The sequence below is a fragment of the Penicillium concentricum genome (assembly GCF_028827145.1).
Source record: "Penicillium concentricum strain IBT 3081 chromosome Unknown utg000001l_segment0_segment0, whole genome shotgun sequence".
Taxonomy (NCBI): domain Eukaryota; kingdom Fungi; phylum Ascomycota; class Eurotiomycetes; order Eurotiales; family Aspergillaceae; genus Penicillium; species Penicillium concentricum.
In genome coordinates this window covers 1,877,120-1,889,643 of record NW_026622754.1, presented here as the reverse complement: position 1 = coordinate 1,889,643, position 12,524 = coordinate 1,877,120, and the positions used below count along the sequence as shown (strand labels likewise).

At 49.6% G+C, this 12,524-nt stretch overlaps 5 protein-coding genes across 5 annotated transcripts; 3 read left to right on the top strand and 2 right to left on the bottom strand.

Annotated features, from left to right (window-relative positions):
• Nucleotides 1-2,190: 2,190 nt before the first annotated feature.
• On the top strand, nucleotides 2,191-5,092 carry N7517_000710 (putative DUF221 domain protein; the record flags this gene model as incomplete). Its single annotated transcript, XM_056718440.1, has 3 exons — nucleotides 2,191-2,277; nucleotides 2,328-3,047; nucleotides 3,095-5,092. 3 exons carry the CDS (start codon nucleotides 2,191-2,193, stop codon nucleotides 5,090-5,092), a joined length of 2,805 nt encoding a protein of 934 aa, XP_056582575.1.
• Nucleotides 5,093-5,460: 368 nt separating this feature from the next.
• N7517_000709 (alpha/beta hydrolase) lies at nucleotides 5,461-6,222 on the bottom strand (the record flags this gene model as incomplete). Its single annotated transcript, XM_056718439.1, has 2 exons — nucleotides 5,461-6,149; nucleotides 6,201-6,222. The coding sequence occupies 2 exons, from the start codon at nucleotides 6,220-6,222 to the stop codon at nucleotides 5,461-5,463; spliced, it is 711 nt and encodes a 236-aa protein (XP_056582574.1).
• A 770-nt stretch (nucleotides 6,223-6,992) lies between these two features.
• On the top strand, nucleotides 6,993-9,258 carry N7517_000708 (heme-dependent oxidative N-demethylase family protein; the record flags this gene model as incomplete). The annotated part of the gene is made up of 5 exons (XM_056718438.1): nucleotides 6,993-7,058; nucleotides 7,141-7,412; nucleotides 7,953-8,215; nucleotides 8,296-8,978; nucleotides 9,028-9,258. The coding sequence occupies 5 exons, from the start codon at nucleotides 6,993-6,995 to the stop codon at nucleotides 9,256-9,258; spliced, it is 1,515 nt and encodes a 504-aa protein (XP_056582573.1).
• Nucleotides 9,259-9,398: 140 nt separating this feature from the next.
• On the bottom strand, nucleotides 9,399-10,579 carry N7517_000707 (homoserine dehydrogenase; the record flags this gene model as incomplete). Its single annotated transcript, XM_056718437.1, has 2 exons — nucleotides 9,399-10,477; nucleotides 10,546-10,579. 2 exons carry the CDS (start codon nucleotides 10,577-10,579, stop codon nucleotides 9,399-9,401), a joined length of 1,113 nt encoding a protein of 370 aa, XP_056582572.1.
• A 315-nt stretch (nucleotides 10,580-10,894) lies between these two features.
• On the top strand, nucleotides 10,895-12,130 carry N7517_000706 (CCDC174 family protein; the record flags this gene model as incomplete). Its single annotated transcript, XM_056718436.1, has 1 exon — nucleotides 10,895-12,130. One exon carries the CDS (start codon nucleotides 10,895-10,897, stop codon nucleotides 12,128-12,130), a length of 1,236 nt encoding a protein of 411 aa, XP_056582571.1.
• Between the last annotated feature and the right edge of the window lie 394 nt (nucleotides 12,131-12,524).

Below are 12,524 nucleotides of genomic sequence, written 5' to 3'. Positions count from 1 at the left end.
GACGATGTAAATAGCGAACAATACCACACACAATTCACAACGTTTACAAACAGATCTTTACTTGTAATCTTAGGATATTAAATATATAAAGCACCATTACACATGTCCCGTTTAGACCTCGGGAATCATGGTGTTGAGATTGGTGTCTAAGGGTTCCGACTTTATGTAAGCTTAATCGGCACTCTTGGATCTGGGCAACCTTCCAAGGGTAGAAAGTACGGTTATTCGGAACGTGCTTTTTAAAAAGAGGTAGTACTATATCCGGACCGGACACTAAAGGCTATAAAGACAATAAAAATTTCTCGACTCGGACCCGACCTACCGGTCTATACCATCGACGTAAACCCGCCAAGTAACGGGTATGGGCGAGGTCTACCCGAGGTCTACCCTTACTGTATGTTGTACTCAAACTCTTCTCAGTGCCAACATAATGTTGTTTGTTGTTGGTTCAGTGCGACCACACTGAATGCATGAATCAAAATCGGGACTCCTAGATTCTTACCAGTATTGCGAAAAGAACACTTATGCCTGTAAGCAGCATTAAACATGCACCGACAAACCTTGATTTGGGGTGTGAAGTACCGCGATCCTTGCTCACCCCGCCCAGCTGCTCCCGTCAGAAGAGAAGGAAACAAGACAGCCCGGCCTAATGACCATCTGCCAAGGCGAAGAGGTTTATTATTCCCAGTCCTAGGATATTCTAAATTGTCATATGACTGAATATATAAACGGCATGAAAACCACCCACTCCTTTTTCGATCTAATTTAAACTTCTCAATAAGAAACATATCTATCAAGACTCAGAGTAGGTCTTCCGGCTCTATTACTACACCGTTTTAACTAAAGATCTTATGTATAGCTATTTCTCATACATCCCGTCATGTGTTATAACATGATAACGTACACCTGCGGTCACACCATCAAGTCACAGTCGACCACCTGTCCGTGTGAACACAGGGACCCGGATATGACCTCGAGCTTCAAGTGCAAAACATCATGCACGGGGTCTTGAAACTGGTCACCACACTTGACCGTGCGGGAGCCTCGTGCGCCCGCCACTGGACCCTGAATTTTTGAGGGGACAAATGGGGATTTGTTCGAAGATAGCGTTACATATATTATCAAAGATTTTAGCGGGGATATTTATGTCCGTTGCTGGTACGGAGTGATATAGTTTTTTTAATCCATCATGGGGCTTTAAATGGGGGAGGAATCGACTAGTGAATGACTATTACATTGACCTTAGAGACTAGCGAATCGCACACTATACGGTTAAATTACCATGGCCATTTCTAAATTTAACCTGGAACTAGGAGAAACCCGGCCCTCAGAGGTCACTAGCGCTATCTCGCCAACAAACGCCCTGGAGGCATTGAGAATTTTCATACACGGAGTAACTCCGATCGCTATCCTCTGACGTAATTTCGAGGGTAGGATGGTGGCATTCATGTGTTCTTCTCCAAGCAGGGGGGTCCTTCTTGCAGATTGAATATCAAAGGCATGAGATAATTTCTAAATAAGAAATATAGATCCATGGATATGGAGGTGTTCATTAGATAAGGCATCGATGGTGGCCTTAAGGCAAGACAAACCTCTCAACCTTCCAGTCCTGAATACCCAAAGAACATCACGGTACCTACATGAGTTCCATGTCTCGTGTTAATGCGACCTTGGATCCGACAATCGCAATGTTCCAGACTATTTCTACTTCGGGCTATTGATTGGTGTACCACTTAACACATGTTGGTGGACTGCCAATGATACAACAATAGATGGATCAGGAAAGGGTTGAAACGTGTCGGAGCGCCACCAGGAACGCCAGTTTACATTGATGCAACGAAATCTGATCTCCAGCGCCGTGGGAACTGCATCAATTGTACTCCGTTTGAGGGCTTCAACTGAGGAAAAGTGGCCCGTTGTGGGCTTACTCTTCACAACGGCTCTGATCAGCGACGCTAAAATCGCCCAGAGACCAATAATCCAATGATCCAATTCTAATAATAACCAGGCCAGACCAACAAAGTCCACCTTTTTTTTTCTTTCATATTATCTTTTTGTCTCACCTCTCTTTTTCGAATTTCCCATCTCAAACTTCCCCTCGTTCTAATCTATTCCCTCTCATGCTGGGCTCTTGATTTCCTCCGGCCCCTCGTTCATGCCGGATCGCCACTCGTTTCTGCTTTTGACGTAATGGACATACAACACTTGAGCTTGCATGCCCGCACAGATGGGGCGGATACTTTCCTCGAGCTTATTGCGAATCCATTTCGTTCTGCAGTAAGTTTCTTCCGAGCGAACAGAGAGAACACTATGTTGACAAGCTACAGTTTACAGTTACTGCTATTTGGGCCTCGCTAGGTACCTCGATCGGCGTCACCGTCCTCCTCGCCCTCCTCTTCTCCCTTATTCGACCCCGTCACTCGCTTGTCTATGCTCCCAAAGTCAAGCATGCAGACCTCAAACACACTCCGCCCCCGGTGGGCAAGGGCTTCTTCGCCTGGGTCAAACCGGTCATCAATACGCGGGAACCGCAGCTGATCGAGACAGTCGGCCTGGACGCCGCAATCTTTCTCCGCTTTACGAAAATGTGCCGCAACATCTTCATCTGTCTCAGCATAATCGGCTGCCTCGTCATGATACCGGTCAATGTCACACAGAGCAAGAATCCAACCGACTCATCGGCATCTTCCGCCTTCAACATGATGACACCCCTCAACATCACCAATCCCACGGCTATTTGGAGTCAGGTCGTATGCGCCTGGGCTTTTGATCTCATTGTCGTTTTCTTCTTATGGAGGAATTATCGCGTTATACGGAATCTGCGGAGGCAATATTTCCAAAGCTCGGAATACCAGCGCAGTCTGCATGCCCGAACCTTGATGATCACCGACATCCCACCCAATGGTCGTACCGACGAAGGTATCCTTCGGTTAACCGACAAGGTCAATCCCACTGCAGCCCTCCCACGAGCTGCGATTGGCCGTAACGTCAGGGATTTGCCCCGGATTATCAAAGAACACGAAGAGGTTGTCCGACAACTCGAGTCCGTTTTGGCCAAGTACCTTAAGAATCCGGACCGATTGCCCGCGAGAAGACCTACTCTACGCCCCCTCGCAAACAACGCAACCAACTTGCTAGCGGGAAAGTGGACGCGATCGATTATCTATCCGTCCGGATTCGCGTTTTGGAAGAGGAAATCAAGCATGGACGGGCGTCGATTGATCGCCGAAACGCGATGCCCTACGGCTTTGCCAGTTGGGACAATATCGAGCACGCTCATGCTGTGGCATGGAACGCTCGCCGCAAGCACCCCGAGGGCACCACTATTAATCTTGCGCCGCGGCCCAGCGATATCATCTGGGAAAACCTACCACTTACAAAATCCGCACGCAAGTGGAAGCGACTGGTCAATTTTGTCTGGGTGACATGCTTGACACTTGTGTGGATTGTTCCTAACGGTCTGATTGCCATTTTCTTGTCCAACCTGTCAAATCTCGGTCTGGTGTGGCCAGCGTTCCAGACCTCGCTGTCAGCGAATCCGAACGTTTGGGCTGCTGTTCAGGGTATTGCGTCGCCTGCACTGACTTCGCTCGTGTATTTGGCGCTTCCGGTCATCTTCCGTCGACTTTCTATTAAAGGTGGCAGCAAGACTAAAACATCTCGAGAGCGTCATGTGTTGGGACATCTGTATGCGTTCTTCGTTTTCAACAATCTGATCGTCTTTTCGCTTTTCTCGGCTGCTTGGTACTTCGTGTCGTTCGTGATTGACAAAACCAACAACCACGAAGACGCTTGGCAAGCCATTTTGGAAAGCCGGATGTATGCCAAGTTGGTTAGCGCTTTATGCACTGTGTCACCGTTTTGGGTGACGTATCTTTTGCAGCGTAATCTCGGCGCTGCGATTGATCTTGTGCAGCTTGTTACCATGGTTTGGGTCTGGTTCGCAAAGACCTTCCTCTCGCCGACACCTCGACAGGCAATCGAGTGGACTGCACCGCCACCATTCGACTACGCCAGTTATTACAACTACTTCCTCTTCTATGCCACCGTGGCTTTCTGTTTCGCTACCTTGCAGCCAATTGTACTGCCAGTGACGGCATTGTATTTTGGTGTGGATGCCATGTTGAAGAAGTATCTGTTGATGTACGTGTTTATAACTAAGAACGAGTCTGGTGGTGCATTTTGGCGAGTTTTATTCAATCGCCTGATCTTCGCTACTATTCTTGCCAACGTGATCATCGCCCTCGTTGCCAAGTCGAGCGGCACATGGACCATGGTGTTCTGCGTGGTCCCCCTGCCTTTCTTGATGCTTGGGTTCAAGGTCTACTGCATGAAGACCTTTGACTCCGACTGCGAGTTCTACAATCGCGCAAACTTAAGCGATGCCGAGGCCTTGGGTGTGAACAAATCCGACAAGAAGGCCTCAGACCGTCTGAACTCCAAGTTCGGACACCCCGCCCTATACAAACCACTTTTGACACCTATGGTGCATGCCAAGGCAGCCGCAGCATTAAAGGACATCTACCAGGGTCGTCTGGACCAGGGAGACACGGGCGGCGAGTACTCCGACATCGCAATGAACCCGATGCTCGCATCCCAGCCCGGAAAGTCCGCCGAACCTTCACCATTCGAGGTCGTCCCAGAGCACCACCTAGACTTCTCGTATTACAAGGACCGAGCAGACTTCCGCGACGAGTTCGGAGGCGGCATCTACGGCCGACCCGAGGACCTGATGACAGAGCGCTCGCACACACCCCGCAGTACTCTGAGAGGCGAGTGGTCTCCCGGCTCATCTCGTGCCTCATCACCTGCACCCTCTCTGCCAGCAATGCCGCTAAATATGCACAATGGTTACGAGCACCCCGACCCGACAGGACTGGTCCACCCGGCCTTCCGTGTGCCGCTATCGCGCGGCGACAGTGGCAACTCGGTCGACGAGGCTGAATCCAGACTCCTTAGCCATGCACAGACTCCCGGGCAGGCGGATATCACAAATCCGCTCGATCGCTGGCGCACCGGTGGCTATGGTCCTGTCGGCCAGGACGACGAGCCCGCGTACGCCCCCTACGACGCTTACCGTTCACATCGGTAAGCTGTGATTTGTTCATATTAGGCCTCCTGGGCCGTTTGCATTTGTAAAGCATTTTTTTGTATTCTTTGGCGAACAACATTTGGGGGGTTCTCAGCGTCATTTCTAAACACGAAGGTCACGATCAAAACTTTTGTCTTAAGGGCATATCTTGGAAATCACCATGTACACATGATGTGGACAATCTAGATGTCATAATATCAAAATATCATTCCAATTTCTCTATTAGTCCAGCTCTTCAACATCCTTAGAAGGTTCCTCTAGTCCCAGCATCTCGAACCCATTGCACGCAGATAGTGCTATTCAACCAATGGAATTTATAGACCCTTATCTTCAACTCTATAGACTGAATTTCAAATTACAACATCCTCTCAACTCACATTAGACTTGATGAAATGCGCAACTGCAGCAAGTTCCCTCTTCCCACTCGGAACCACATGTCCACCGGAATGCCATACAACAATCCGTTTCTTCCCATCCTCCAAACAACTTTCCACCAACCTCATCGACGCACTCTCATCAACAACAGTATCCATACTCCCCAAAAAATGCATAACCGGCGTCCGAACACCAGGGTCATAAAAAGCACGATAAGCCAAATCCGAAGCCCCGTACCCCGAAATACTAACCACGAACTTGAGCGGCGGGTGTTCAAGGCTATCAAAGCAAGCAGGATATGACATCCCACCCTCCTGTTCCAATCGAGCAAACACATCTTTCCGATTTCCTTCCAGAAGTGAGGCAACCATAGCGGCCATAGCGGCACCCTGACTAAACCCAATGATCCCATCGAACGGCCCGGAGTCTTTGAGAATAGACGCAATTGACTCTAAGCTGGTTTCTAGTCCCGGGTATAGACCGTCGACGGATTCGGTGTCGAACCAGCTCCATGATCCATGGCGATTGCGTAGTTCGGTACTACTGCCATTGGAGGGATCTAGTGCGAAGGGAGCTGTTGGGTAGACAAGTTCAATACCGTCGGGGAGAGGGATGGCTCGGTGGATTTGTTTTTCTAGGGCTTGGAGTTTTGCTCGGAAGAGTTCGCCCGATTGGCGGGATCCTGGGGTGGTTAGATTTAATATAGTGACTGTGCGGTTTGGGTGTTAATTACCGTGGATCATTAAGATTTTCATGGTTTGACTGGATCTATAAGGGCTGGATGGAGAGGAATTTTACTGAATGCACTTGGGTGGGGGCATAGAGGACTATATAGTAATAGCTGTCAAGCACTGCCTACCTACTATAGCCCACTAGTGATAGTGGTCATTTTGTATGCATCAGCGTAAAAAGGCTAGTACTTTTGGGGTTTTAACCGATTTATTAGTTCGATTTTCCATCCGAAGTGTGACATATTATCCTCTACCATGATAGTTCCATATTGGGTGACGAGCGAAGCTAAGAAGGCCCCCCAGCCCTATAAGGGTGCGGCTCCGATTCAATGTTTCCCTAGCATTGTGACCTGGGAAAGCTCATATACTTATGTGGGTACACTTGAGACTCGCGAATAAGACATTGCTCTGTTATCTGGCCGGTCAATCCAAATAGAGTTGATTTATTCTCTGAAAAAAAGAGTAGATGTTGTTCAGAATTGAAGCCGAGGATGTGGGCAGACACCTGATATACCAGGCCGCAGATTTCACGTGAGTATCCAGGGTCCGACCAATCAGATCAAAGTACCTTAATCATGGAGCCCAAGCTGAGGCAGTACAATTCGATTCTCTACATTTAATTTCCTAACCGAGGATCTATAAAATGTCCAACTGACCCCGAAAAATGAAACCGTGAAAAAAGAGCTGTCAGCAGTGGTGGACCGAGTCGCAACGCGCCAAAGCACTGACACAGCTCCAACCCACCAGCAACCGTACCCTCCCGAGGCACACCAGCACACCAAATCCACCCCAAAATGGCGTGGTACTCCATCCTTCCGCCAGAGCTTACCCACCTAGAGAGCTGGGTAGCTCGTATCTTTGTGAGTTTCCACCTTTCTCTCCGAACGTAGCCCTTAACCCCTGTGTTATGACGCAGCCGCTAATCTACCCCGGATTCCGCAGTTCTTCCTCGGTCTCATCACCATTGGACCCTGGGCTTTCCTTGTACTCCTCGACGCAACAATCTGGATATACCGACTGATTCTTTGGGAGGTGCCCTATATTGGTGGACGGGCACGTGGTCGACAGCGCCCTCGCGCGCCCAGCTTGAATGAACGTCCCTGTGGGCAGCGGAGGGCCTTTGGACTGCGCGGCGTGGAGACGGATACCGGTGATAGCGAGGGGGTGATCGTGATGACTCTTTCGGTCCGGAAAGGGAGACTCGGAAGGAGAATGTGAGCCCTGTTCAAATATTGAATCCACATTTGAGTGGAGATGGGAGCTTGAAACAAAGGAGCTCGGGGCAGATATGATGATCGGATTCCCTTGAGATATGATGATATTTATGATTTTGTGTTATTGTTTTGTCTCTCTGTGGTTTCTGTTTTGACTATTTGAGCAAACATGCATTTCTTTTTCTGAGGTCATTACGATACTGCAACACTGAGTCTTGCATGTGAGAGGATTTAAGTATATCACAAGACTTATATTGTACAATACTTACAGATTATAATTTATCATACAAAGTCCTACGTAGTATCTAATCTAATACCCCAACGGTCTTATCTTGAACCCCGGTCATCTCGGTCTCGTGAGTCAATCAGAAAAGATGAACGGACAGATCGGCCAGTCAAAGTGGAGATAAGCTCCAAGAGTCTCCAAGATAAATTCCCTTTCTAGGTGCGGAGTAAGTGACTGTACATAAAGCTCTCTGTTGAGTACGGGTTGTAAACTTGAGGAGCTTAGATTCACCATACGGTGAATGATTTGACCAGGATGGCAGAACTATACAAACTAGACATCGGTGCATGGCCTATATTCTCCAGACACCTGCTTTGTGCTTTTATCGTGGGCTTGTGTGCTGCAATGTGGAGGGTTCGACAATCTCGCAAGGCTAATACATACGAAAGGACAAAGCCATCTTGCTCGGACAATAAGAAATCCCCCATCACACCACTAAAGGGATTCAACTGGGAGGAGACTGAGCCGTTACAATTTCGGCCCTTCAAAGGAAAAGACAAATATAACTTGACCATGGGTGAGTTCCTCCTTAACCGATTTTATACGAAATGGGTCATAGTACAACACTCGACACATATCCAAACTAATACATCATAGCACTTGAGAATCTTGATCCATCAGATCTCATCCAGATGGACAAAACATACAAGAACCGAGTCACTCTCCGCAAATCCGTACTTGACCAGCACCACGATATAGTGGTAGCAATCAACAATGATAAGACCCCAGAGGAGGACCCTCGCATCCGGCCCGCCATTAGCGAACTATACAACTTTATGCTGGGAACATACCTACCAACCCGATATCCGAGCATGTTCCATCTAAACGCTGGAGGCTCACTCTTCCAAAATCTGGTAACAGGCGCGACCTGGGCAACAACGCTGTCACCGACAACGCCAACGATCCAAGCTCTGGAAATCCTGAGCCAGACAGTAGACGAGGATTTCTTAATCCTACTACCTGAGATTTCACCCGACAGTGAGGAACAACCGAAATACGTACTACAGGCATATGCGACCTGTTTCCCGGCTGGCTTCAACACGCGCGAGAAACTCGGGTTGCGTTTGGCAGATATCCATGGCCCCGTTCCGCGCTATCAGGAGAGGATTGGACGCAGCATGGATAAATTCTTTGCGCGTATTGAGGTTGGGAAGTTTGTGAAACGAGTTAATTGGAGCATTACTATTGACACGGGACTGTTTGCTGCTTTTGGTGGAACACATGCTGAGTCCGGGAAAAAGGAGGAGGTTATTGAGGTTGGGAAATTGAATGTTGATCAGGTATGTTGGAGGAAGTTGATTTGTTGAAATAGAGCTGATGCCACTAAAGACTGTTCTCCGATGTGAGCGTCAGACATTGCATCGGCTGCCGGTGTCCAAGGCTCTTGTCTTTATTGTCCACACTTATGTTTATCCGATTAAGCAGATTAAGGATGAGGGCTCTGGTGAGGAGTTTGCGAATGCGGTCGATGGGCTGAAGAGGGGGAATGTGCCAGAAATCCATACTTATAAGAAGGGAGATGTGTGGGGAGAAGCATTGAAGGACTTCCTAAGGGCCTAGACTTCTGCATATGTTGGGATTCTGTGAAAGATCCATAAATTATATAGTAGATATGACACGAGGATTGGATCTAAGGGTGTTTCTTTATATGTGTTGTCAAATTTTGAGTTGTATCTTTCCAGGCCTCAAGGGTCAGCAATTTAGCGCAGGCGCTCAACAGCCTTGATAAGATCGGCCGAAACACCCATGGCGGTAACCTCACCACCAGCACCGGCACCCTGGACAATCAGGGGGTTGGCACCGTAGCGCTTGGTGTAGAAGCTGATGATGTTGTCACTGCCCTTCAGACCAGCAATGGCGCTGTCCTTATCGAAGTACTGCAGACCGACCTTGACAGCCTTGGCAGCAACATCAATGCTACCAACGTAGCGAACAACCTTGCCCTGCTTCTCAGCAGTATCCTTGATGTTGGCCATCTGGGCATCGAACTCGGGAAGACGGGTCATGAACTGAGTAATGCCGTCCGCGGAGGAAGGCAGAGACTCAAGCTCAGCGGGGATCAGTGACTCAATAGGGAAAGAGTCGGGGCGGGTAACCTCCAGACCAGCAATACGGGCCAGGATGGTCAGCTTGCGTGCAACGTCCATGCCGTTCAGGTCATCACGAGGATCCGGCTCGGTGTAGCCCAGCTCCTTAGCCTGGGCGACGACGGCGCTCCACTGCGCATCGGAAGCACCCGAGGCAGGGGCGAAGGTGTTGAAGAGGAAGGAAAGAGTGCCAGAGAACACACCCTCAATGCGGGTGACCTCGTCACCGGTGGCCACAAGGTCCTTCAAGGTCGACAACACGGGAAGGCCGGCGCCGACGGTGCTCTCGTGGTACACGAGGGCCTTGCCCTCAGCTGCGGAGGCAAAGATATCCTTCCACAGGGACAGGTCATCGGAGAACCCCTTCTTATTGGGTGTCACCACTGAGATGCCCTTCTTGAGGAATGTGGGGTATTGCCGGGCGAGGCTAATGTCAGAAGTGTTATCGACCAGAATGGCTCGGCCAGGGGCTGCGGCAAGATATGTGGCAATTTCTTCGGCCTGAAGGGCGCCAGTCTTGGTCAGAGATGGTGCAGCAGAAGCTGTGGCCCAGTCAGCGGCGGGGATGGCCGGGGAATAGGCGGGAGTCGGGGCAAGGAGGGTCTGGGAGGAACGGGCAAGGACGACGAGCTGGGGCGCATTGGGGAGACGGGCAAGCTGCTGGAGGAAGGCAGTACCAACGCCTCCGACACCTAATTCATCAAATCGTTAGTACTCAATTGATTCAGACTTTCAAAGCTCAGTAGTGAGGGACACTTACCAATGACACCGAGGTAGATAGGGCTAGCCGACATGATGCTGATTGAATGATCGTTCTTGATTATTTCAATTGGTATTACTTTCTGATTCTCAGCAAAGAGTTCAATATCAGATTAAACTAAAAGAACAGTCAATTGAGTCACGACGCGATCTATTCACCTGAGTAGTGGGGGCGCGGGGCTGCCCCCGAACATCGGCCTTAGTCATCAAGAGCCGGCAGAAAAACGACATTGAAGATTTAGCGGTGTAGATTGGCGATCGGGCTTATCGATAAGCCGGGGGCGTAGGGCATACCTAGAACTTCCGTGGAACTTGCATCTTTCTTCTTGACATTACACATTAACATCATTATGCCTGCTGATCAGGATTCCCTCTACGGGCAACCCCGTTCAAAAAAGAACAAAACTGAACAAACAACCACCTCAAGCCTTGCCTTCACCTCCCAACTCTCTTCACTCATCGCTCAAGATGCGACCTCCGGTTCGTCGCGTGGGCGCCATCGTCCCTCGAAGAATCCAAAGTCAGATATCTTTTCAAAGCACAACAAAGGCACTCAGAAGCGCGCAGCTGCCGATCTCGCAGATGACAATAGGGCCGTCAAGCAAGTCCACAGGAGCACCCAGGACATTGGCTCCGTCGACTCCAACACACTCAGCCGGTCTCGACGCCGCATGCAGGAAAAAGCGCGCCTTTACGATGATATGAAGAAGGGACTGCACCTTGCTGGCGACAGTGATGATGATGACATGCCAATTGATCCATCCGACCCGGACGCCTACCTAGCCCGACTACGACGCAAGGAGAAAGATGTACTGGTTGATTTTGATCTCAAGCACGCAAACGAGGAGGCATTCAAGCAAGATGAATCCGATGACGACAATGCGTCCATCATTTCCTACGAAGACGAATTTGGCCGTTCGCGCCGTGGCACTCGCGCCGAAGCCGCGGAAGCTTCGCGCGCCAAAGATGATGAAGCAGGTGGCGCAGCTGCCCAGGAACGCTGGCGCCCTGCTCGTCCTGACAATTTGATTTACGGAGAGGCCGTTCAGACTGAAGCGTTTAATCCCGATGGCAACATTGCGTCACACATGTCCCACCTTGCTGCTCGTCGTGACCGCTCGCCCACCCCACCAGAGAAAAAGCATTACGATGCCGAAGAAGAGGTTCGCAACCGTGGAACTGGATTCTATAGCTTTTCCACCGACGAGGAGGAGCGCAAGAAGCAGATGGAAGAACTCCAAGTTCTGCGAGAGGAGACTTTATTCAAGCGGAAAAGCGCCGAAGAACAGATGGCTGAGCGCAAAGCTCATCTAGAATGGCGACGCAAAGAGATCCAGAGACTTGGTGAAGAACAGGCGGAGAGATGGCTGCAGGAGGACCTTGAAGCTGAACGCAACCCACCCAAGCCAGAAGCAACGCCTCTACCTAAACCACAGCCCACAAAATGGTTGTATGATCCGTCAGACCCGCCGTTTGACCCAACTACATGCCCGCTATGGCGACGATACATGGTCATGGTCTATCCTGAACCAGACGATATTGCTGACTCTGCAACGGACAAGGGCAAGGGCAAGGAGACTCCCTAGGTTTCTTTCATGGTGTTTCGTGGTGGCCAAGTGATGCCTCCTCACTTTTATATCGCATTTGCCCGCGCTTTGATTGACAATATGCGTTCTGCGTTTTGCATTTTGTTTGTGTGATACCCCTCATTAATTAGCCTGCAAATGGATTTGATTGAATCTACTTTCTGTGTTTGTATATTCTAACGGGTCTGAGGATCTGAGAAGGTAGGGTGTTTTACCTTGATATGTCAAGCTCATTGTATACCATCGCCAGCTGCTTTGATAGCAAATAACTTATAGCCCGCGGTACGAAAAACAGATTGGTTCTCAAGCAGTTGACTCGTTTGATGCTGGGCGAAGAGACGGAGCGCTTAGGCTCGAGAAAAATATACTAGATATGTAGTTTGAGGGTCAATCG